This window comes from Protopterus annectens, chromosome 15.part0, assembly GCF_019279795.1.
Source record: "Protopterus annectens isolate FY-2018-M chromosome 15.part0, PAN1.0, whole genome shotgun sequence".
NCBI classification, from domain to species: domain Eukaryota; kingdom Metazoa; phylum Chordata; order Ceratodontiformes; family Protopteridae; genus Protopterus; species Protopterus annectens.
Window position 1 is genome coordinate 42,122,025 of NC_056749.1, and position 22,327 is coordinate 42,144,351.

The following is a 22,327-nucleotide window of genomic DNA, read 5'->3' on the forward strand; positions in this document are numbered from 1 at the left end:
CAGCAACTATTTCACCTTTGATGGTGAATTCTTTTTACAGAAACGTGGCGTGGCGATGGGCTCCCCCTGTGGGGCTGGAGTAGCAAACTATGTCATGGGATACTGGGAGGCTAATATCTTGCAAAGGGTTCCTGGGCTCATGGAGCTTGTTACATTCTATACCGGTTCCTGGACGACATGTTCTTGCTGTTCAGGGGCTCGGAAGCACAAGCAGCAGAGTTTGTGGAATCCATTAATTCTACAACTGAATTTTTAAAATTTACATTTAAATTCTCAACTAGGGATAGATTACCTCGATGTCAAACTAGTGAAGGATACCACTGACAAGGTTTTGACGTCAACTGTATACAGGAAACCCACATACTGCAATTCTTTCCTGCACTTCACTAGCTTTCACCCGTATAAACAGAAAAGGTCCATTGTGAAAGGACAGCTGGTGAGGGCAGGAAGAATGTGCAGTACTTTGGTGGACTTCACTAAGGAATGCTTCTTATTGAGAGATGTTCACTAACAGGGGTATCCCGATAAATTGTTATTAGAACTTATAGAAGTCACTCTTAAAAGGATGAAGGGTTTCTACAAACCTTTACTTTTCCAGCAAAATGTAGCACATAATGTCTCCAGTACCAACATAGGGCAAGAAATGATCCCTCTCATCAGGAGGTGAGCCCCACAGGACACCTTTAGAGTTGAAGTGCGATTTTTCTTTGAGTTTTATCACTACTTTTAGTATGAACTCCCAGGGCATTTTAGACATTATTCGAAGAATTGGCATCTTATTTCTTCCAATGCTTTCCTGGTTGAAAAATTAGGTAGTGAACCTAGATTTATATTCAGAAGGTCTAACAACCTTAAGGAACTACTACAAAGAGATGCACTGGGACTTTCCATAAAAGGAGGAATGTTTAGATGTGGGTTTTGTAAGTTCTGTAACAACGTCCGTGTTGGTGAGACATTCCAGGTGAGGACACAAAGTATGATATTAGGTTTTCCTCAACTGTGAGTAGATCAATTATCTACATTGCTATGTGCAATTGCTGTCAAGGGTTCTACATTGGGAAAACTGACAGGCAGTCCGAGATAGAATGTATGAGCACTTATATGCAATTAGGAACAGCAGAGATGACAATGCATTAGCAAAGCACATAGCCCTGAACCCAGGTCACAGCTTCCAATTCATAGCCATTGACCACGTACCTGTAAAAATTAGGGGTGGCCCTTTTTCACTAATCCTGGAAAACAGGGAGCTGTAATGGCAATGCGTTTAGATGCATTTAGCCATCCTGGGCTTAACAGTAACTGTAACATAGCCCCTGTTTGAAATTGAGTTACCTTAGGTAATCCCTGTCAGACTCGATTGACAGGTTAAATCTTGGTCCCCTTTAGGGCTGTGTCAGTGAACTTTTACCAAAAACATAGGTTGTAGTGTTTAGGACAAATATACACACTTTGGATTTACTGAGGTATGAGCTTTAAATCCATTTAGTCTATGCAGGGTCGTCCTAGCCTAAAAATACTGTATATTTAATTCTTTTTATTCGCATTCTAAATAATTTTTCATGATATTCATTTTAGTTATTCGATCATAATCTAAAGTTTGAAGGGGACTGCTTAGTTAGTTCCACATACCTAAGAAAATGATGCAGGATTTTTTTGGACCTGTTCATTATTTTCCGGGTTTGCATATAGACAACACTTACTAGTTACATGTATTGTCTGTTTATACTTTGTATTATGTTTTGTATGTTTTAGTTTGATGCTTGTTATGCTCTTTCTAAACTGCTTTACAAAATTTGTTAACCTGTATAGGTTTTAAAACTATGCTGCCGTATTACAGGAAACAGGAGGGTGTCACTTCCTGTTTCACCTGACATAAATTGAGTTTTTTATGTGTGTATTTTATTACCTCTGATGAAGCCACGGTGTTCCGTGGCGAAAACGCTCTGTTGGTGGTTTTATTAAAAGCATTAAGGTTTTAAAGGAGTTTCTTCGCGTGGTTTCTGCAAACAAGGTTCCTCTTTTGGTTTCATATACTTTTATCCTTCACCTGCTCTGACCTACCCTTATCCTAGATCTCCTCTGACCTATTTTTATACTTGACCTACTCTGACCTCCTCCTATCCTTGACCTCCTCTGACCTACTCTTATACTTCACCTCCTCTGACCTACTCTTATCCTTTAGCTCCTCTAACCTACTCTTATCCATCACTTCCGCTGACCTACTGTTATCGTTGACCTCCTCTGACCTTCTCTTATCCTTGATCTCCTCTGACCTACTCTTATACTTCACCTCCTCTGACCTACTCTTATCCTTTAGCTCCTCTAACCTACTCTTATCCATCACTTCCTCTGACCTACTGTTATCGTTGACCTCCTCTGACCTTCTCTTATCCTTGATCTCCTCTAACCTACTCTTATCCTTCACCTCCTCTGACCCACTCTTATCATTGAGAACCTCTGACCAACACTTATCCTTGAGCTCCTCTGACCAACTCTTATCCTTGACCTCCTCTGACCTACTCTTATCCTTCAGCTCCTCAGACCTACTCTTATCCTTCACCTGCTCTAACCTACTCTTATCCTTCACCTCCTCTGACCTACTCTTATTTTTGACCTCCTCTGACCTACTCTTATCCTTGACCTCCTCTGACCTACTTTTATCCTTGAGCTCTTCTGACCTGCACTTATTCTTCACCTCCCCTGGCCTACTTTTATACTTGAGCTCTTCTGACCTACTCTTATCCTTGATCTCCTCAGACCTACTCTTATCCTTCACCCCCTCTGACCTACTGTTATTCTTGACCTCATCTGACCTTGTCTTATCCTTGACCTCCTCTGACCTACTCTTACTCATCACCTCCTCTGACCTACTTTTATCCTTGAACTCTTCTGACCAACTCTTATCCTTGATCTCCTCAGACCTACTCTTATCCTTCACCAACTCTGACCTACTCTTATCCTTCACCTCCTCTAACCTACTCTTATCCTTGAGCTCCTCTGACATATTCTTATACTTCACCTCCTCTGACCTACACTTATCCTTGAGATCCTCTGACCTACTCTTATCCTTGACCTGCTCTGACCTACTATAATCCTTGAGCTCCTCTGACCTACTCTTATCCTTGACCTCCTCTGACCTACAGTTATCCTTCACCTCTTATGACCGTCTCTTATCATTGACCTCCTCTGACCTACTCTTATCCTTCATCTCCTCTGACCTACTCTTATCCTTGATCTCCTCTGACCTATTTTTATACTTGACCTCCTCTGACCTACTCTTATCCTTGACCTCCTCTGACCTACATTTATCCTTGAGCTCCTCTGACCTACTCTTATCCTTGAGCACCTCTGTCCTACTCTTATCCTTGAGCTCCTCTGACCTACACTTATCCTTCACCTCCTCTGATCTACTGATATCCTAGAGTTCCTCTGACCTACTCTTTTCCTTGACTTCCTCTGACCGTCTCTTATCATTGACCTCCTCTGACCTACTCTTATCCTTCATCTCCTCTGACCTACTGTTATCCTTGATCTCCTCTGACCTATTTTATACTTGACCTCCTCTGACCTACTCTTATCCTTGACCTCCTCTGACCTACATTTATCCTTGAGCTCCTCTGACCTACTCTTATCCTTGAGCACCTCTGTCCTACTCTTATCCTTGAGCTCCTCTGACCTACACTTATCCTTCACCTCCTCTGATCTACTGATATCCTAGAGTTCCTCTGACCTACTCTTTTCCTTGACTTCCTCTGACCTACTCTTATCATTCACCTCCTCTGACCTACCCTTATCCTTGAGTTACTTTGACCTCTTATCCTTCACTTCTTCTGACCTACTCTTATACTTAAGCTTCTCTGACCTGCTCTTATCCTTGACCTCCTCTAACCTACTCTTATCCATGACCTCCTCTGACCTACTCTTATCCTTCACCCCCCCTGACCTACCCTTATCCTTGAGCTGCTTTGACCTCTTATCCTTCACTTCCTCTGACCTACTGTTATACTTAAGCTTCTCTGACCTGCTCTTATCCTTGACCTCCTATAACCTACACTTATACTTGACCTCCTCTGACTTTTTCTTATCCGTCACCTCCTCTGACCTACTCTTGCCCCTGAGCTCCTCTGGCCTACTCTTATCCTTGAGCTCCTCTGACCTACTCTTATCCTTGACCTCCTCTGAACTACTCTTATTCTTGAGCTCCTCTGACCTACTAATATCATTGACCTCCTCTTACCTACTCTTATCCTTCACCTCCTCTGACCTACTGTTATTCTTGATCTCCTCTGACCTATTTTTAAACTTGACCTCCTCTGACCTACTCTTATCCTTGACCTCCACTTACCTACTGTTATCCTTGAGCTCCACTGACCTACTCTTATCCTTGACCTTTTCTGACCTACTCTTATCCTTGAGCTCTTCTGACCTACACGTAACCTTGACCTCCCCTGACCTACTTTTATACTTCACCTCCTCTGACCTACTCTTATCCTTGAGCTCCTCTGATCTACTCTTATCCTTCACCTCCTCTGAGCTACTGTTATACTTGACCTCCTCTGACCTTCTCTTATCCTTGACCTCCTCTGACCTACTCTTATTCTTCACCACCTCTGACCTACTTTTATCCATGAGTTCTTCTAAACTACTCTTATCCTTGATCTCCTCAGACCTACTCTTATCCTTCACCTCCTCTGACCAACTGTTATCCTTTACCTCCTCTAACCTACCCTTATCATTGAGCTCCTCTGAGCTACTCTTATCCTTGAGCTCCTCTGACCTACTCTTATCATTCACCTTCTTTGACCTACTCTTATCCTTGTGCACCTCTGACCTACACTTATCCTTCACCTCCTCTGACCTACTCTTATCTTTGAGCTCCTCTGACCTACTCTTATCCATGACCTCCGCTGACCTACTCTTATCCTTGAGCTCCTCTGACCTACTTTTATCCTTGACCTCCTCTGACCTACTCTTATCATTCACCTTCTTTGACCTACTCTTATCCTTGTGCACCTCTGACCTACACTTATCCTTCACCTCCTCTGAGCTACTGTTATACTTGACCTCCTCTGACCTTCTCTTATCCTTGACCTCCTCTGACCTACTCTTATTCTTCACCACCTCTGACCTACTTTTATCCATGAGTTCTTCTAAACTACTCTTATCCTTGATCTCCTCAGACCTACTCTTATCCTTCACCTCCTCTGACCAACTGTTATCCTTTACCTCCTCTAACCTACCCTTATCCTTAATCTCCTCTGGCCTACTTTTATCCTTCACCTTCTCTGACCTACTGTTATCCTTCACCTCCTCTGACCTACATTTATCCTTGACCTCCTCTGACCTACTCTTATCCTTCACCTCCTCTGACCTATTGTTATCCTTGAGCTCCTCTGACCTACTCTTATCCTTTTCCTCCTCTGACCTACTCTTATCCTTCACCTCTTCTTACCTACTCTTATCCTTGAGCTCCTCTGACCTACTCTTATCCTTCACCTACTCTGACCTACTCTTATCCTTGAGCACTTCAGACCTACTCTTATCCGTGAGCTCCTCTGACCTACTCTTATCCTTTATCTCCTCTGACTTACTCTTATCGTTCACCTCCTCTGACCTACTCTTATCCTTGAGCTCCTCTGACCTACTATTATACTTCACCTCCTCTGATCTACTCTTATCCTTGAGCTCCTCAAACCTACTCTTATCCTTGACCACCTCTGACCTACTCTTATCCTTGAGCTCCTCTGACCTACTCTTATCCTTGAGCTCCTCTGACCTACTCTTATCCTTCACCTCCTATGACCTACTCTTATCCTTGAGCACCGCTGACCTACTCTTATCCTTCACCTCCTCTGACCTACTGCTATCCTTCACCTCCTCTGACCTTCTTTTCTCCTTGACCTCCTCTTACCTACTCTTATCCTTCACTTCCTCTGACCTACTCTTATCCTTGAGCTCTTCTGACCTACTCTTATCCTTGATCTCCTCTGGCCTACCTTTATCCTTCACCTTCTCTGACCTACTGTCATCCTTCACCTCTTCTGACCTACATTTATCCTTGAGCTCCTCTGACCTACTCTTATCCTTCACCTCCTCTGACCTACTGTTATCCTTGAGCTCCTCTGACCTACTCTTATCCTTTTCCTCCTCTAACCTACTCATCCTTTTCCACCTCTGACCTACTCTTATCCTTCACCTCCTCTGACCTACTCTTATCCTTAAGTTCCTCTGACCTACTCTTATCCTTGACCTCCTCTGACTTACACTTACCCTTGACCCCCTTTGACCTACTCATATCCTTCACCTCCTCTGACCTACACTTAGCCTTGAGCTCCTCTGATTTATCTTATCCTTCACCTCCTCTGACCTACTGTTATCCTTAACATCCTCTGACCTTTTCTTATCCTTGACCTCCTCTGACCTTTTCTTATCCTTGACCTCCTCTGACCTTCACTTATCCTTGACCTCCTCTGACCTACTGTTATCCTTCAACTCAACTAACCTTCTTTTCTCCTTGAGCTCCTCTGACCTACACTTATCATTCATATCCTCTGACCTACTGTTATCCTTTACCTCCTCTAACCTACCCTTATCCTTGAGCTCCTCTGACCAACTTTTATTCTTTATCTCCTCTGACTTACTCTTATCCTTCACCTCCTCTGACCTACTCTTATCCTTGAGCTCCTCTGAACTACTCTTATCCTTCACCTCCTATGATCAACTGTTATCCTTTACCTCCTCTAACCTATCCTTATCCTTCACCTCCTCTGACCTACTCTTATCCTTGAGCTCCTCTGACCTACTCTTATACTTCACCTCCTCTGACCTACTCTTATCCTTGAGCTCCTCTGACCTACTCTTATCCGTGACCTCCTCTGACCTACTCTTATCCTTCACCTCCTCTGACATATTCTTATCCTTGAGCACCGCTGACCTACTCTTATTCTTCACCTCCTCTGACCTACTGTTATCCTTCACTTCCTCTGACCTTCTTTTCTCCTTGACCTCCTCTGACCTACTCCTATCCGTGAGCTCTTCTGACCTACCCTTATCCTTGAGCACCTCTGGCCTACTCTTAACCTTCACCTCCTCTGACCTACTGTTATCCTTCAACTCCAATGGCCTACATTTATCCTTGACCTCCTCTGACCTACTCTTATCCTTCACCTCCTCTGACCTACTGTTATCCTTGAGCTCCTCTGACCTACTCTTATCATTTTCCTCCTCTGACCTACTCTTATCCTCCACCTCTTCTTACCTACTCTTATCCTTGAGCTCCTCTGACCTACTCTTATCCTTTTCCTCCTCTGACCTACTCTTATCCTTCACCTCTTCTTACCTACTCTTATCCTTGAGCTCCTCTGACCTACTGTTATCCTTCACCTCCTCTGACCTACTCTTATCCTTGAGCACTTCAGACCTACTCTTATCCTTGAGCTCCTCTGACCTACTCTTATCCTTTATCTCCTCTGACTTACTCTTATCCTTCACCTCCTCTGACCTACTCTTATCCTTGAGCTCCTCTGACCTACTATTATACTTCACCTCCTCTGATCTACTCTTATCCTTGAGCTCCTCAACCCTACTCTTATCTTTGACCTCCTCTGACCTACTCTTATCCTTGACCTCCTATGACCTACTCTTATCCTTCACCTCCTCTGACCTACTCTTCTCCTTGAGCACCACTGACCTACTCTTATCCTTCACCACTTCTGACCTACTGCTATCCTTCACCTCCTCTGACCTTCTTTTTCCATGACCTCTACTGACCTACTCATATCCTTCACCTCCTCTGACCTACTTTTTATCCTTGAGATCCTCTGACTTACTCTTATCCTTCACCTCTTCTGACCTACAGTTATCCTTGAACTCCTCTGACCTACTCTTATCCTTCTCCTCCTCTAACCAACTCTTATCCTTTCCACCTCTGACCTACTCTTATCCTTCACCTCCTCTGACCTACTCTTATCCTTGAGTTCCTCTGGCCTACTCTTATCCTTGACCTCCTCTGACTTACACTTACCCTTGACCTCCTTTGACCTACTCATATCCTTCACCTCCTCTGACCTACACTTAGAATTGAGCTCCTCTGATTTACTCTTATCCTTCACTCCTCTGACCTACTGTTATCCTTGACCTTCTCTGACCTTCTCTTATCCTTGACCTCCTCTGACCTACTTTTATCCTTGAGCTCTTCTGACCTACTCTAATCGTTGACCTTTTCTGACCTACTCTTATCCTTGAGATCGTCTGACCTACACTTAACCTTGACCTCCTCTGACCTACTGTTATCCTTCACCTGCTCTGACCTACTCTTATCCTTGAGCTCCTCTGACTTACTCTTATCCTTCACCTCCTCTGACCTACTGTTATCCTTGACCTTCTCTGACCTTCTCTTATCCTTCGCCTCCTCTGACCTACTCTTATTCTTCACATCCTCTGACCTACTTTTATCCTTGAGGTCTTCTGACCTACTCTTATCCTTGATCTCCTCAGACCTACTCTTATCCTTCACCTCCTCTGACCTACTTTTATCCTTCACCTCCTCTAAATTACCCTTATCCTTGAGCTCCTCTGACCTATTGTTATCCTTCACCTCCTCTAACCTACCCTTATCCTTGAGCTCCTCTGACCTACTCCTATCCGTCACCTTCTCTGACCTACTCTTATCCTTGAGCTCCTCTGACAACTCTTATCCTTTATCTCCTCTGACTTGCTCTTATCCTTCACCTCCTCTGACCTGCTCTTATCCTTCACCTTCTCTGACCTACTCTTATCCTTCAGCTCCTCTGACCTACTGTTATCCTTCACTGTTATCCTTCACCTATTATGACCTTCTCTTATCCTTGACCTCCTCTGACCTACACTTATCCTTCACCTCCTCTGACCTACTGTTATCCTTGAGCTCTTCTGACCTACCCTTATCCTTGATCTCCTCTGACCTACTTTTATCCTTCACCTCCTCTGACCTACTCTTATCCTTTTCCTCATCTGACCTACTCTTATCCTTTTCCACCTGTGACCTACTCTTATCCGTCACCTCCTCTGACTTACTGTTATCCTTGAGGTCCTCTGACCTACGCTTATCCTTGACCTCCTCTGACCTACACATAACCTTGACCTCCTTTGACCTACTCATATCTTTCCCCTCCTCTGACCTACACTTTGCCCTGAGCTCCTCTGATTTACTCTAATCCTTCACCTCCTCTGACCTACTGTTATCCTTGACATCCTCTGACCTTCTCTTATCCTTGACCTCCTCTGACCTTCTCTTGTCCATGACCTCCTCTGGCCTACTCTTATTCTTCACCACCTATGACCTACTTTTATCCTTGAGTTCTTCTAAACTACTCTTATCCTTGATCTCCTCAGACCTACTCTTTCCTTCACCTCCTCTGACCAACTGTTATCCTTTACCGCCTCTAACCTACCCTTATCCTTGAGCTCCTCTGACCAACTCTTATCCTTCACCTCCTCTGACCTACTCTTATCCTTGAGCTCCTCTGACCTACTCTTATACTTCACCTCCTCTGACCTACACTTATCCTTGAGCTCCTCTGACCTACTCTTATCCTTGACCTCCTCTGACCTACTCTTATCCTTGAGCTCCTCTGACCTACATTTATCCTTGACATCCTCTGACCTACTCTTATCCTTCACCTCCTCTGACCTACTCTTATCCTTGAGCACCTCTGACCTACTCTTATCCTTCACCTCCTCTGACCTACTCTTATCCTTGTGCACCTCTGACCTACTGTTATCCTTTACCTCCTCTGACCTTCTTTTCTCCTTGACCTCCTCTGACCTACTCTTAACCTTCTCCTCCTCTGACCTACTCCTATCTGTGAGCTCTTCTGACCTACTCTTATCCTTGATTTCCTCTGGCCTACTTTTATCCTTCACCTTCTCTGACCTACTGCTATCTTTCACCTTCTCTGACCTACAATTATCCTTGACCTCCTCTGACCTACTCTTATCCTTCACCTCCTCTGACCTACTGTTATCCTTGAGCTCCTCTGACCTACTCTTATCCTATTCCTCCTCTGACCTACTCTTATCCTTGAGCTGCTCTGACCTACTCTTACCTTTCACCTGCTCTGTCCTACTCTTATCCTTGAGCTCCTCGGACCTACTATTATACTTCACCTCCTCTGATCTACTCTTATCCTTGAGCTCCTCATCCCTACTCTTATCCTTGACCTCCTCTGACCTACTCTTATCCTTGAGCTAATCTGACCTACTCTTATCCTTGACCTCCTCTGACCTACTCTTATCCTTCACCTTCTCTGACCTACTCTTATCCTTGAGCTCCTCTGACCTACTCTTATCATTTTCCTCCTCTAACCTACACTTATCCTTTTCCACCTCTGACCTACTCTTATCCTTCACCTCCTCTGACCTACTCTAATCCTTGAGTTCCTCTGACCTACTCTTATCCTTGACCTCCTCTGACTTACACTTACCCTTGACCTCCTTTGACCTACTCATATCCTTCACCTCCTCTGACCTACACTTAGCCTTAAGCTCCTCTGATTTACTCTTATCCTTCACTCCTCTGACCTACTGTTATCCTTGACCTTCTCTGACTTTCTCTTATCCTTGACCTCCTCTGACCTACTTTTTATCCTTGAGCTCTTCTGACATACTCTAATCCTTGACTTTTTGACCTACTCTTATCCTTGAGCTCTTCTGACCTACATAACCTTGACCTCCTCTGACCTACTCTTATCCTTCACCTCCTCTGACCTACTCTTATCCTTCACCTCCTCTGACCTACTGTTATCCTTGACCTCCTCTGACCTTCTCTTATCCTTGACCTCCTCTGACCTACTCTTATTCTTCACATCCTCTGACCTACTTTTATCCTTGAGTTCTTCTGACCTACTCTTATCCTTGAGCTCCTCTGACCAACTCTTATCCTTTATCTCCTCTGACTTACTCTTATCCTTCACCTCCTCTGACCTACTCTTACCCGTGAGCTCCTCTGACCTACTCTTATCCTTGAGCTCCTCTGACCTACTCCTATCCTTCACCTCCTCTGACCTACTCTTATCCTTGAGCTCCTCTGACCAACTCTTATCCTTCACCTCCTCTGACCTACTCTTATCCTTAAGCACCTCTGACCTACTCTTATCCTTCACCTCCTCTGACCTACTCTTATCCTTGTGCACCTCTGACCTACTGTTATCCTTCACCTCCTCTGACCTTCTTTTCTCCTTGACCTCCTCTGACCTACTCTTAACCTTCTCCTCCTCTGACCTACTCCTATCCGTGAGCTCTTCTGACCTACTCTTATCCTTGATTTCCTCTGGCCTACTTTTATCCTTCACCTTCTCTGACCTACTGCTATCCTTCACCTCCTCTGACCTACTGTTATCCTTGAGCTCCTCTGACCTACTCTTATCCTTTTCCTCCTCTGACCTACTCTTATCCTTCACCTCTTCTTACCTACTCTTATCCTTGAGCTCCTCTGACCTACTCTTATCCTTCACCTGCTCTGTCCTACTGTTATCCTTGAGCTCCTCTGACCTACTATTATACTTCACCTCCTCTGATCTACTCTTATCCTTGAGCTCCTCAACCCTACTCTTATCCTTGACCTCCTCTGACCTACTCTTATCCTTTAGCTCCTCTAACCTACCCTTATCCATCACTTCCTCTGACCTACTGTTATCGTTGACCTCCTCTGACCTTCTCTTATCATTGACCTCCTCTGACCTACTCTTATCCTTCATCTCCTCTGACCTACTGTTATCCTTGATCTCCTCTGACCTATTTTTATACTTGACCTCCTCTGACCAACTCTTATCCTTGACCTCCTCTGACCTACTCTTATCCTTCAGCTCCTCAGACCTACTCTTATCCTTCACCTGCTCTAACCTACTCTTATCCTTCACCTCCTCTGACCTACTCTTATTTTTGACCTCCTCTGACCTACTCTTATCCTTGACCTCCTCTGACCTACTTTTATCCTTGAGCTCTTCTGACCTGCACTTATTCTTCACCTCCCCTGGCCTACTTTTATACTTGAGCTCTTCTGACCTACTCTTATCCTTGATCTCCTCAGACCTACTCTTATCCTTCACCCCCTCTGACCTACTGTTATTCTTGACCTCATCTGACCTTGTCTTATCCTTGACCTCCTCTGACCTACTCTTACTCATCACCTCCTCTGACCTACTTTTATCCTTGAACTCTTCTGACCAACTCTTATCCTTGATCTCCTCAGACCTACTCTTATCCTTCACCAACTCTGACCTACTCTTATCCTTCACCTCCTCTAACCTACTCTTATCCTTGAGCTCCTCTGACATATTCTTATACTTCACCTCCTCTGACCTACACTTATCCTTGAGATCCTCTGACCTACTCTTATCCTTGACCTGCTCTGACCTACTATAATCCTTGAGCTCCTCTGACCTACTCTTATCCTTGACCTCCTCTGACCTACAGTTATCCTTCACCTCTTATGACCGTCTCTTATCATTGACCTCCTCTGACCTACTCTTATCCTTCATCTCCTCTGACCTACTCTTATCCTTGATCTCCTCTGACCTATTTTTATACTTGACCTCCTCTGACCTACTCTTATCCTTGACCTCCTCTGACCTACATTTATCCTTGAGCTCCTCTGACCTACTCTTATCCTTGAGCACCTCTGTCCTACTCTTATCCTTGAGCTCCTCTGACCTACACTTATCCTTCACCTCCTCTGATCTACTGATATCCTAGAGTTCCTCTGACCTACTCTTTTCCTTGACTTCCTCTGACCATCTCTTATCATTGACCTCCTCTGACCTACTCTTATCCTTCATCTCCTCTGACCTACTGTTATCCTTGATCTCCTCTGACCTATTTTTATACTTGACCTCCTCTGACCTACTCTTATCCTTGACCTCCTCTGACCTACATTTATCCTTGAGCTCCTCTGACCTACTCTTATCCTTGAGCACCTCTGTCCTACTCTTATCCTTGAGCTCCTCTGACCTACACTTATCCTTCACCTCCTCTGATCTACTGATATCCTAGAGTTCCTCTGACCTACTCTTTTCCTTGACTTCCTCTGACCTACTCTTATCATTCACCTCCTCTGACCTACCCTTATCCTTGAGTTACTTTGACCTCTTATCCTTCACTTCTTCTGACCTACTCTTATACTTAAGCTTCTCTGACCTGCTCTTATCCTTGACCTCCTCTAACCTACTCTTATCCATGACCTCCTCTGACCTACTCTTATCCTTCACCCCCCCTGACCTACCCTTATCCTTGAGCTGCTTTGACCTCTTATCCTTCACTTCCTCTGACCTACTGTTATACTTAAGCTTCTCTGACCTGCTCTTATCCTTGACCTCCTATAACCTACACTTATACTTGACCTCCTCTGACTTTTTCTTATCCGTCACCTCCTCTGACCTACTCTTGCCCCTGAGCTCCTCTGGCCTACTCTTATCCTTGAGCTCCTCTGACCTACTCTTATCCTTGACCTCCTCTGAACTACTCTTATTCTTGAGCTCCTCTGACCTACTAATATCATTGACCTCCTCTTACCTACTCTTATCCTTCACCTCCTCTGACCTACTGTTATTCTTGATCTCCTCTGACCTATTTTTAAACTTGACCTCCTCTGACCTACTCTTATCCTTGACCTCCACTTACCTACTGTTATCCTTGAGCTCCACTGACCTACTCTTATCCTTGACCTTTTCTGACCTACTCTTATCCTTGAGCTCTTCTGACCTACACGTAACCTTGACCTCCCCTGACCTACTTTTATACTTCACCTCCTCTGACCTACTCTTATCCTTGAGCTCCTCTGATCTACTCTTATCCTTCACCTCCTCTGAGCTACTGTTATACTTGACCTCCTCTGACCTTCTCTTATCCTTGACCTCCTCTGACCTACTCTTATTCTTCACCACCTCTGACCTACTTTTATCCATGAGTTCTTCTAAACTACTCTTATCCTTGATCTCCTCAGACCTACTCTTATCCTTCACCTCCTCTGACCAACTGTTATCCTTTACCTCCTCTAACCTACCCTTATCATTGAGCTCCTCTGAGCTACTCTTATCCTTGAGCTCCTCTGACCTACTCTTATCATTCACCTTCTTTGACCTACTCTTATCCTTGTGCACCTCTGACCTACACTTATCCTTCACCTCCTCTGACCTACTCTTATCTTTGAGCTCCTCTGACCTACTCTTATCCATGACCTCCGCTGACCTACTCTTATCCTTGAGCTCCTCTGACCTACTTTTATCCTTGACCTCCTCTGACCTACTCTTATCATTCACCTTCTTTGACATACACTTATCCTTGTGCACCTCTGACCTACACTTATCCTTCACCTCCTCTGAGCTACTGTTATACTTGACCTCCTCTGACCTTCTCTTATCCTTGACCTCCTCTGACCTACTCTTATTCTTCACCACCTCTGACCTACTTTTATCCATGAGTTCTTCTAAACTACTCTTATCCTTGATCTCCTCAGACCTACTCTTATCCTTCACCTCCTCTGACCAACTGTTATCCTTTACCTCCTCTAACCTACCCTTATCTTTAATCTCCTCTGGCCTACTTTTATCCTTCACCTTCTCTGACCTACTGTTATCCTTCACCTCCTCTGACCTACATTTATCCTTGACCTCCTCTGACCTACTCTTATCCTTCACCTCCTCTGACCTATTGTTATCCTTGAGCTCCTCTGACCTACTCTTATCCTTTTCCTCCTCTGACCTACTCTTATCCTTCACCTCTTCTTACCTACTCTTATCCTTGAGCTCCTCTGACCTACTCTTATCCTTCACCTACTCTGACCTACTCTTATCCTTGAGCACTTCAGACCTACTCTTATCCTTGAGCTCCTCTGACCTACTCTTATCCTTTATCTCCTCTGACTTACTCTTATCGTTCACCTCCTCTGACCTACTCTTATCCTTGAGCTCCTCTGACCTACTATTATACTTCACCTCCTCTGATCTACTCTTATCCTTGAGCTCCTCAAACCTACTCTTATCCTTGACCACCTCTGACCTACTCTTATCCTTGAGCTCCTCTGACCTACTCTTATCCTTGAGCTCCTCTGACCTACTCTTATCCTTCACCTCCTATGACCTACTCTTATCCTTGAGCACCGCTGACCTACTCTTATCCTTCACCTCCTCTGACCTACTGCTATCCTTCACCTCCTCTGACCTTCTTTTCTCCTTGACCTCCTCTTACCTACTCTTATCCTTCACTTCCTCTGACCTACTCTTATCCTTGAGCTCTTCTGACCTACTCTTATCCTTGATCTCCTCTGGCCTACCTTTATCCTTCACCTTCTCTGACCTACTGTCATCCTTCACCTCTTCTGACCTACATTTATCCTTGAGCTCCTCTGACCTACTCTTATCCTTCACCTCCTCTGACCTACTGTTATCCTTGAGCTCCTCTGACCTACTCTTATCCTTTTCCTCCTCTAACCTACTCATCCTTTTCCACCTCTGACCTACTCTTATCCTTCACCTCCTCTGACCTACTCTTATCCTTGAGTTCCTCTGACCTACTCTTATCCTTGACCTCCTCTGACTTACACTTACCCTTGACCTCCTTTGACCTACTCATATCCTTCACCTCCTCTGACCTACACTTAGCCTTGAGCTCCTCTGATTTATCTTATCCTTCACCTCCTCTGACCTACTGTTATCCTTAACATCCTCTGACCTTTTCTTATCCTTGACCTCCTCTGACCTTTTCTTATCCTTGACCTCCTCTGACCTTCACTTATCCTTGACCTCCTCTGACCTACTGTTATCCTTCAACTCAACTAACCTTCTTTTCTCCTTGAGCTCCTCTGACCTACACTTATCATTCATATCCTCTGACCTACTGTTATCCTTTACCTCCTCTAACCTACCCTTATCCTTGAGCTCCTCTGACCAACTTTTATTCTTTATCTCCTCTGACTTACTCTTATCCTTCACCTCCTCTGACCTACTCTTATCCTTGAGCTCCTCTGAACTACTCTTATCCTTCACCTCCTATGATCAACTGTTATCCTTTACCTCCTCTAACCTATCCTTATCCTTCACCTCCTCTGACCTACTCTTATCCTTGAGCTCCTCTGACCTACTCTTATACTTCACCTCCTCTGACCTACTCTTATCCTTGAGCTCCTCTGACCTACTCTTATCCGTGACCTCCTCTGACCTACTCTTATCCTTCACCTCCTCTGACATATTCTTATCCTTGAGCACCGCTGACCTACTCTTATTCTTCACCTCCTCTGACCTACTGTTATCCTTCACTTCCTCTGACCTTCTTTTCTCCTTGACCTCCTCTGACCTACTCCTATCCGTGAGCTCTTCTGACCTACCCTTATCCTTGAGCACCTCTGGCCTACTCTTAACCTTCACCTCCTCTGACCTACTGTTATCCTTCAACTCCAATGGCCTACATTTATCCTTGACCTCCTCTGACCTACTCTTATCCTTCACCTCCTCTGACCTACTGTTATCCTTGAGCTCCTCTGACCTACTCTTATCATTTTTCTCCTCTGACCTACTCTTATCCTCCACCTCTTCTTACCTACTCTTATCCTTGAGCTCCTCTGACCTACTCTTATCCTTTTCCTCCTCTGACCTACTCTTATCCTTCACCTCTTCTTACCTACTCTTATCCTTGAGCTCCTCTGACCTACTGTTATCCTTCACCTCCTCTGACCTACTCTTATCCTTGAGCACTTCAGACCTACTCTTATCCTTGAGCTCCTCTGACCTACTCTTATCCTTTATCTCCTCTGACTTACTCTTATCCTTCACCTCCTCTGACCTACTCTTATCCTTGAGCTCCTCTGACCTACTATTATACTTCACCTCCTCTGATCTACTCTTATCCTTGAGCTCCTCAACCCTACTCTTATCTTTGACCTCCTCTGACCTACTCTTATCCTTGACCTCCTATGACCTACTCTTATCCTTCACCTCCTCTGACCTACTCTTCTCCTTGAGCACCACTGACCTACTCTTATCCTTCACCACTTCTGACCTACTGCTATCCTTCACCTCCTCTGACCTTCTTTTTTCCATGACCTCTACTGACCTACTCATATCCTTCACCTCCTCTGACCTACTTTTATCCTTGAGATCCTCTGACTTACTCTTATCCTTCACCTCTTCTGACCTACAGTTATCCTTGAACTCCTCTGACCTACTCTTATCCTTCTCCTCCTCTAACCAACTCTTATCCTTTTCCACCTCTGACCTACTCTTATCCTTCACCTCCTCTGACCTACTCTTATCCTTGAGTTCCTCTGGCCTACTCTTATCCTTGACCTCCTCTGACTTACACTTACCCTTGACCTCCTTTGACCTACTCATATCCTTCACCTCCTCTGACCTACACTTAGAATTGAGCTCCTCTGATTTACTCTTATCCTTCACTCCTCTGACCTACTGTTATCCTTGACCTTCTCTGACCTTCTCTTATCCTTGACCTCCTCTGACCTACTTTTATCCTTGAGCTCTTCTGACCTACTCTAATCGTTGACCTTTTCTGACCTACTCTTATCCTTGAGATCGTCTGACCTACACTTAACCTTGACTTCCTCTGACCTACTGTTATCCTTCACCTGCTCTGACCTACTCTTATCCTTGAGCTCCTCTGACTTACTCTAATCCTTCACCTCCTCTGACCTACTGTTATCCTTGACCTCCTCTGACCTTCTCTTATCCTTCGCCTCCTCTGACCTACTCTTATTCTTCACATCCTCTGACCTACTTTTATCCTTGAGGTCTTCTGACCTACTCTTATCCTTGATCTCCTCAGACCTACTCTTATCCTTCACCTCCTCTGACCTACTTTTATCCTTCACCTCCTCTAAATTACCCTTATCCTTGAGCTCCTCTGACCTATTGTTATCCTTCACCTCCTCTAACCTACCCTTATCCTTGAGCTCCTCTGACCTACTCCTATCCGTCACCTTCTCTGACCTACTCTTATCCTTGAGCTCCTCTGACAACTCTTATCCTTTATCTCCTCTGACTTGCTCTTATCCTTCACCTCCTCTGACCTGCTCTTATCCTTGAGCTCCTCTGACTTACTCTTATACTTCACCTCCTCTGACCTACTCTTATCCTTCACCTTCTCTGACCCACTCTTATCCTTGAGCACCTCTGACCTACTCTTATCCTTCAGCTCCTCTGACCTACTGTTATCCTTCACTGTTATCCTTCACCTATTATGACCTTCTCTTATCCTTGACCTCCTCTGACCTACACTTATCCTTCACCTCCTCTGACCTACTGTTATCCTTGAGCTCTTCTGACCTACCCTTATCCTTGATCTCCTCTGACCTACTTTTATCCTTCACCTCCTCTGACCTACTCTTATCCTTTTCCTCATCTGACCTACTCTTATCCTTTTCCACCTGTGACCTACTCTTATCCGTCACCTCCTCTGACTTACTGTTATCCTTGAGGTCCTCTGACCTACGCTTATCCTTGACCTCCTCTGACCTACACATAACCTTGACCTCCTTTGACCTACTCATATCTTTCCCCTCCTCTGACCTACACTTTGCCCTGAGCTCCTCTGATTTACTCTAATCCTTCACCTCCTCTGACCTACTGTTATCCTTGACATCCTCCGACCTTCTCTTATCCTTGACCTCCTCTGACCTTCTCTTGTCCATGACCTCCTCTGGCCTACTCTTATTCTTCACCACCTATGACCTACTTTTATCCTTGAGTTCTTCTAAACTACTCTTATCCTTGATCTCCTCAGACCTACTCTTTCCTTCACCTCCTCTGACCAACTGTTATCCTTTACCTCCTCTAACCTACCCTTATCCTTGAGCTCCTCTGACCAACTCTTATCCTTCACCTCCTCTGACCTACTCTTATCCTTGAGCTCCTCTGACCTACTCTTATACTTCACCTCCTCTGACCTACACTTATCCTTGAGCTCCTCTGACCTACTCTTATCCTTGACCTCCTCTGACCTACTCTTATCCTTGAGCTCCTCTGACCTACATTTATCCTTGACATCCTCTGACCTACTCTTATCCTTCACCTCCTCTGACCTACTCTTATCCTTGAGCACCTCTGACCTACTCTTATCCTTCACCTCCTCTGACCTACTCTTATCCTTGTGCACCTCTGACCTACTGTTATCCTTTACCTCCTCTGACCTTCTTTTCTCCTTGACCTCCTCTGACCTACTCTTAACCTTCTCCTCCTCTGACCTACTCCTATCTGTGAGCTCTTCTGACCTACTCTTATCCTTGATTTCCTCTGGCCTACTTTTATCCTTCACCTTCTCTGACCTACTGCTATCTTTCACCTTCTCTGACCTACAATTATCCTTGACCTCCTCTGACCTACTCTTATCCTTCACCTCCTCTGACCTACTGTTATCCTTGAGCTCCTCTGACCTACTCTTATCCTTGAGCTGCTCTGACCTACTCTTACCTTTCACCTGCTCTGTCCTACTCTTATCCTTGAGCTCCTCGGACCTACTATTATACTTCACCTCCTCTGATCTACTCTTATCCTTGAGCTCCTCATCCCTACTCTTATCCTTGACCTCCTCTGACCTACTCTTATCCTTGAGCTAATCTGACCTACTCTTATCCTTGACCTCCTCTGACCTACTCTTATCCTTCACCTTCTCTGACCTACTCTTATCATTGAGCTCCTCTGACCTACTCTTATCATTTTCCTCCTCTAACCTACACTTATCCTTTTCCACCTCTGACCTACTCTTATCCTTCACCTCCTCTGACCTACTCTAATCCTTGAGTTCCTCTGACCTACTCTTATCCTTGACCTCCTCTGACTTACACTTACCCTTGACCTCCTTTGACCTACTCATATCCTTCACCTCCTCTGACCTACACTTAGCCTTAAGCTCCTCTGATTTACTCTTATCCTTCACTCCTCTGACCTACTGTTATCCTTGACCTTCTCTGACTTTCTCTTATCCTTGACCTCCTCTGACCTACTTTTATCCTTGAGCTCTTCTGACATACTCTAATCCTTGACTTTTTTTGACCTACTCTTATCCTTGAGCTCTTCTGACCTACACTTAACCTTGACCTCCTCTGACCTACTCTTATCCTTCACCTCCTCTGACCTACTCTTATCCTTCACCTCCTCTGACCTACTGTTATCCTTGACCTCCTCTGACCTTCTCTTATCCTTGACCTCCTCTGACCTACTCTTATTCTTCACATCCTCTGACCTACTTTTATCCTTGAGTTCTTCTGACCTACTCTTATCCTTGAGCTCCTCTGACCAACTCTTATCCTTTATCTCCTCTGACTTACTCTTATCCTTCACCTCCTCTGACCTACTCTTACCCGTGAGCTCCTCTGACCTACTCTTATCCTTGAGCTCCTCTGACCTACTCCTATCCTTCACCTCCTCTGACCTACTCTTATCCTTGAGCTCCTCTGACCAACTCTTATCCTTCACCTCCTCTGACCTACTCTTATCCTTAAGCACCTCTGACCTACTCTTATCCTTCACCTCCTCTGACCTACTCTTATCCTTGTGCACCTCTGACCTACTGTTATCCTTCACCTCCTCTGACCTTCTTTTCTCCTTGACCTCCTCTGACCTACTCTTAACCTTCTCCTCCTCTGACCTACTCCTATCCGTGAGCTCTTCTGACCTACTCTTATCCTTGATTTCCTCTGGCCTACTTTTATCCTTCACCTTCTCTGACCTACTGCTATCTTTCACCTCCTCTGACCTACATTTATCCTTGACCTCCTCTAACCTACTCTTATCCTTCACCTCCTCTGACCTACTGTTATCCTTGAGCTCCTCTGACCTACTCTTATCCTTTTCCTCCTCTGACCTACTCTTATCCTTCACCTCTTCTTACCTACTCTTATCCTTGAGCTCCTCTGACCTACTCTTATCCTTCACCTGCTCTGTCCTACTGTTATCCTTGAGCTCCTCTGACCTACTATTATACTTCACCTCCTCTGATCTACTCTTATCCTTGAGCTCCTCAACCCTACTCTTATCCTTGACCTCCTCTGACCTACTCTTATCCTTGAGCTCCTCTGACCTACTCTTATCCTTGACCTCCTCTAACCTACTCTTATCCTTCACCTTCTCTGACCTACTCTTATCCTTGAGCACCTCTGACCTACTATTATCCTTCACCTCCTCTGACCTTCTCTTATCCTTGACCTCTTCTGACCTACTCTTATTCTTCACCTCCTCTGACCTACTTTTATCCTTGAGCTCTTCTGACCTTCTCTTATCCTTGATCTCTTCAGACCTACTCTTATCCTTCACCTCTTTGACCTACTGTCATCCTTCACCTCCGCTAACCTACCCTTATCCTTGAGCTCCTGTAACCTACTTTTATCCTTCACCTCCTCTGACCTACTCTTATCCTTGAGATCCTCTGACCTACTCTTATCCTTTATTGCCTCTGACCTACTCTTATCCTTCACCTCCTCTGACATACTCTTATCCTTGAGCTCCTCTGACCTACTCTTATACTTCACCTTCTCTGACCTACTCTTATCCTTCAGCTTCTCTGACCTGCTCTTATCCTTGACCTCCTCTATCCTACTCTTTTCCTTCAACACCTCTGACCTACTCTTATCCTTCACCTCCTCTGACCTACTCTTATACTTGACCTCCTCTGACCTACTCTTATCCTTGAGCTCCTCTGACCTTCTCTTATCCTTGACCTCCTCTGACTTACTCTTATCCTTCAGATCCTCTGACCTATTCTTATCCTTGCGCTCCTCTGACCTACTCTTATACTTGACCTCCTCTGACCTAGTCTTATCATTCACCTCCTCTGAACTACTCTTATCCTCGACCTCCTCTGATCTACTCTTATCCTTGACCTAATCTGACCTACTCTTATCCTTGAGATACTCTGACCTTCCTTTTTCCTTGACATCCTCTGACATACTCTTATCCTTCACCTCTTCTGACCTACTCTTATCCTTGAGCTCCACTGACGTACTCTTATCCTTGACCTCCTCTGACCTACTTTTATCCTTCACCTTCTCTGACCTACTCTTATTCTTGACCTCCTCTGACTTACTCTTATCCTTTCCTTCCTCTGACCTTCTCTTATCCTTCACCTCCTCTGACCTACTCTTATTCTTGAGCTTCTCTGACCTTCTCTTATCCTTCACCTCCTCTGACCTACTCTTATCCTTCACCTCCTCTGACCTATTCTTATCCTTGAATCTACTTGCATGGTAACTCTTAAAGCATGTTTACTGTAATATCACTTGCTATGATAAAGCTTCCACTTGAGCACCTCATATAATAGCATTGTATAAATTCTGTCTGTCTGTTAATGT

General features: G+C 44.7%; 1 protein-coding gene across 1 annotated transcript in view; it reads right to left on the reverse strand.

The window, feature by feature from the left end:
• Window positions 1-4,341: 4,341 nt before the first annotated feature.
• Window positions 4,342-22,327, reverse strand: part of LOC122789783 (trichohyalin-like) — a 42,512-nt gene continuing 24,526 nt past the window's right edge. The window contains 7 exon segments of the mRNA XM_044057224.1: window positions 4,342-5,371; window positions 9,779-10,210; window positions 13,657-14,682; window positions 16,192-16,418; window positions 16,452-16,515; window positions 19,118-19,328; window positions 20,120-20,736. Coding sequence (XP_043913159.1) covers window positions 4,342-5,371; window positions 9,779-10,210; window positions 13,657-14,682; window positions 16,192-16,418; window positions 16,452-16,515; window positions 19,118-19,328; window positions 20,120-20,736 — 3,607 coding nt within the window.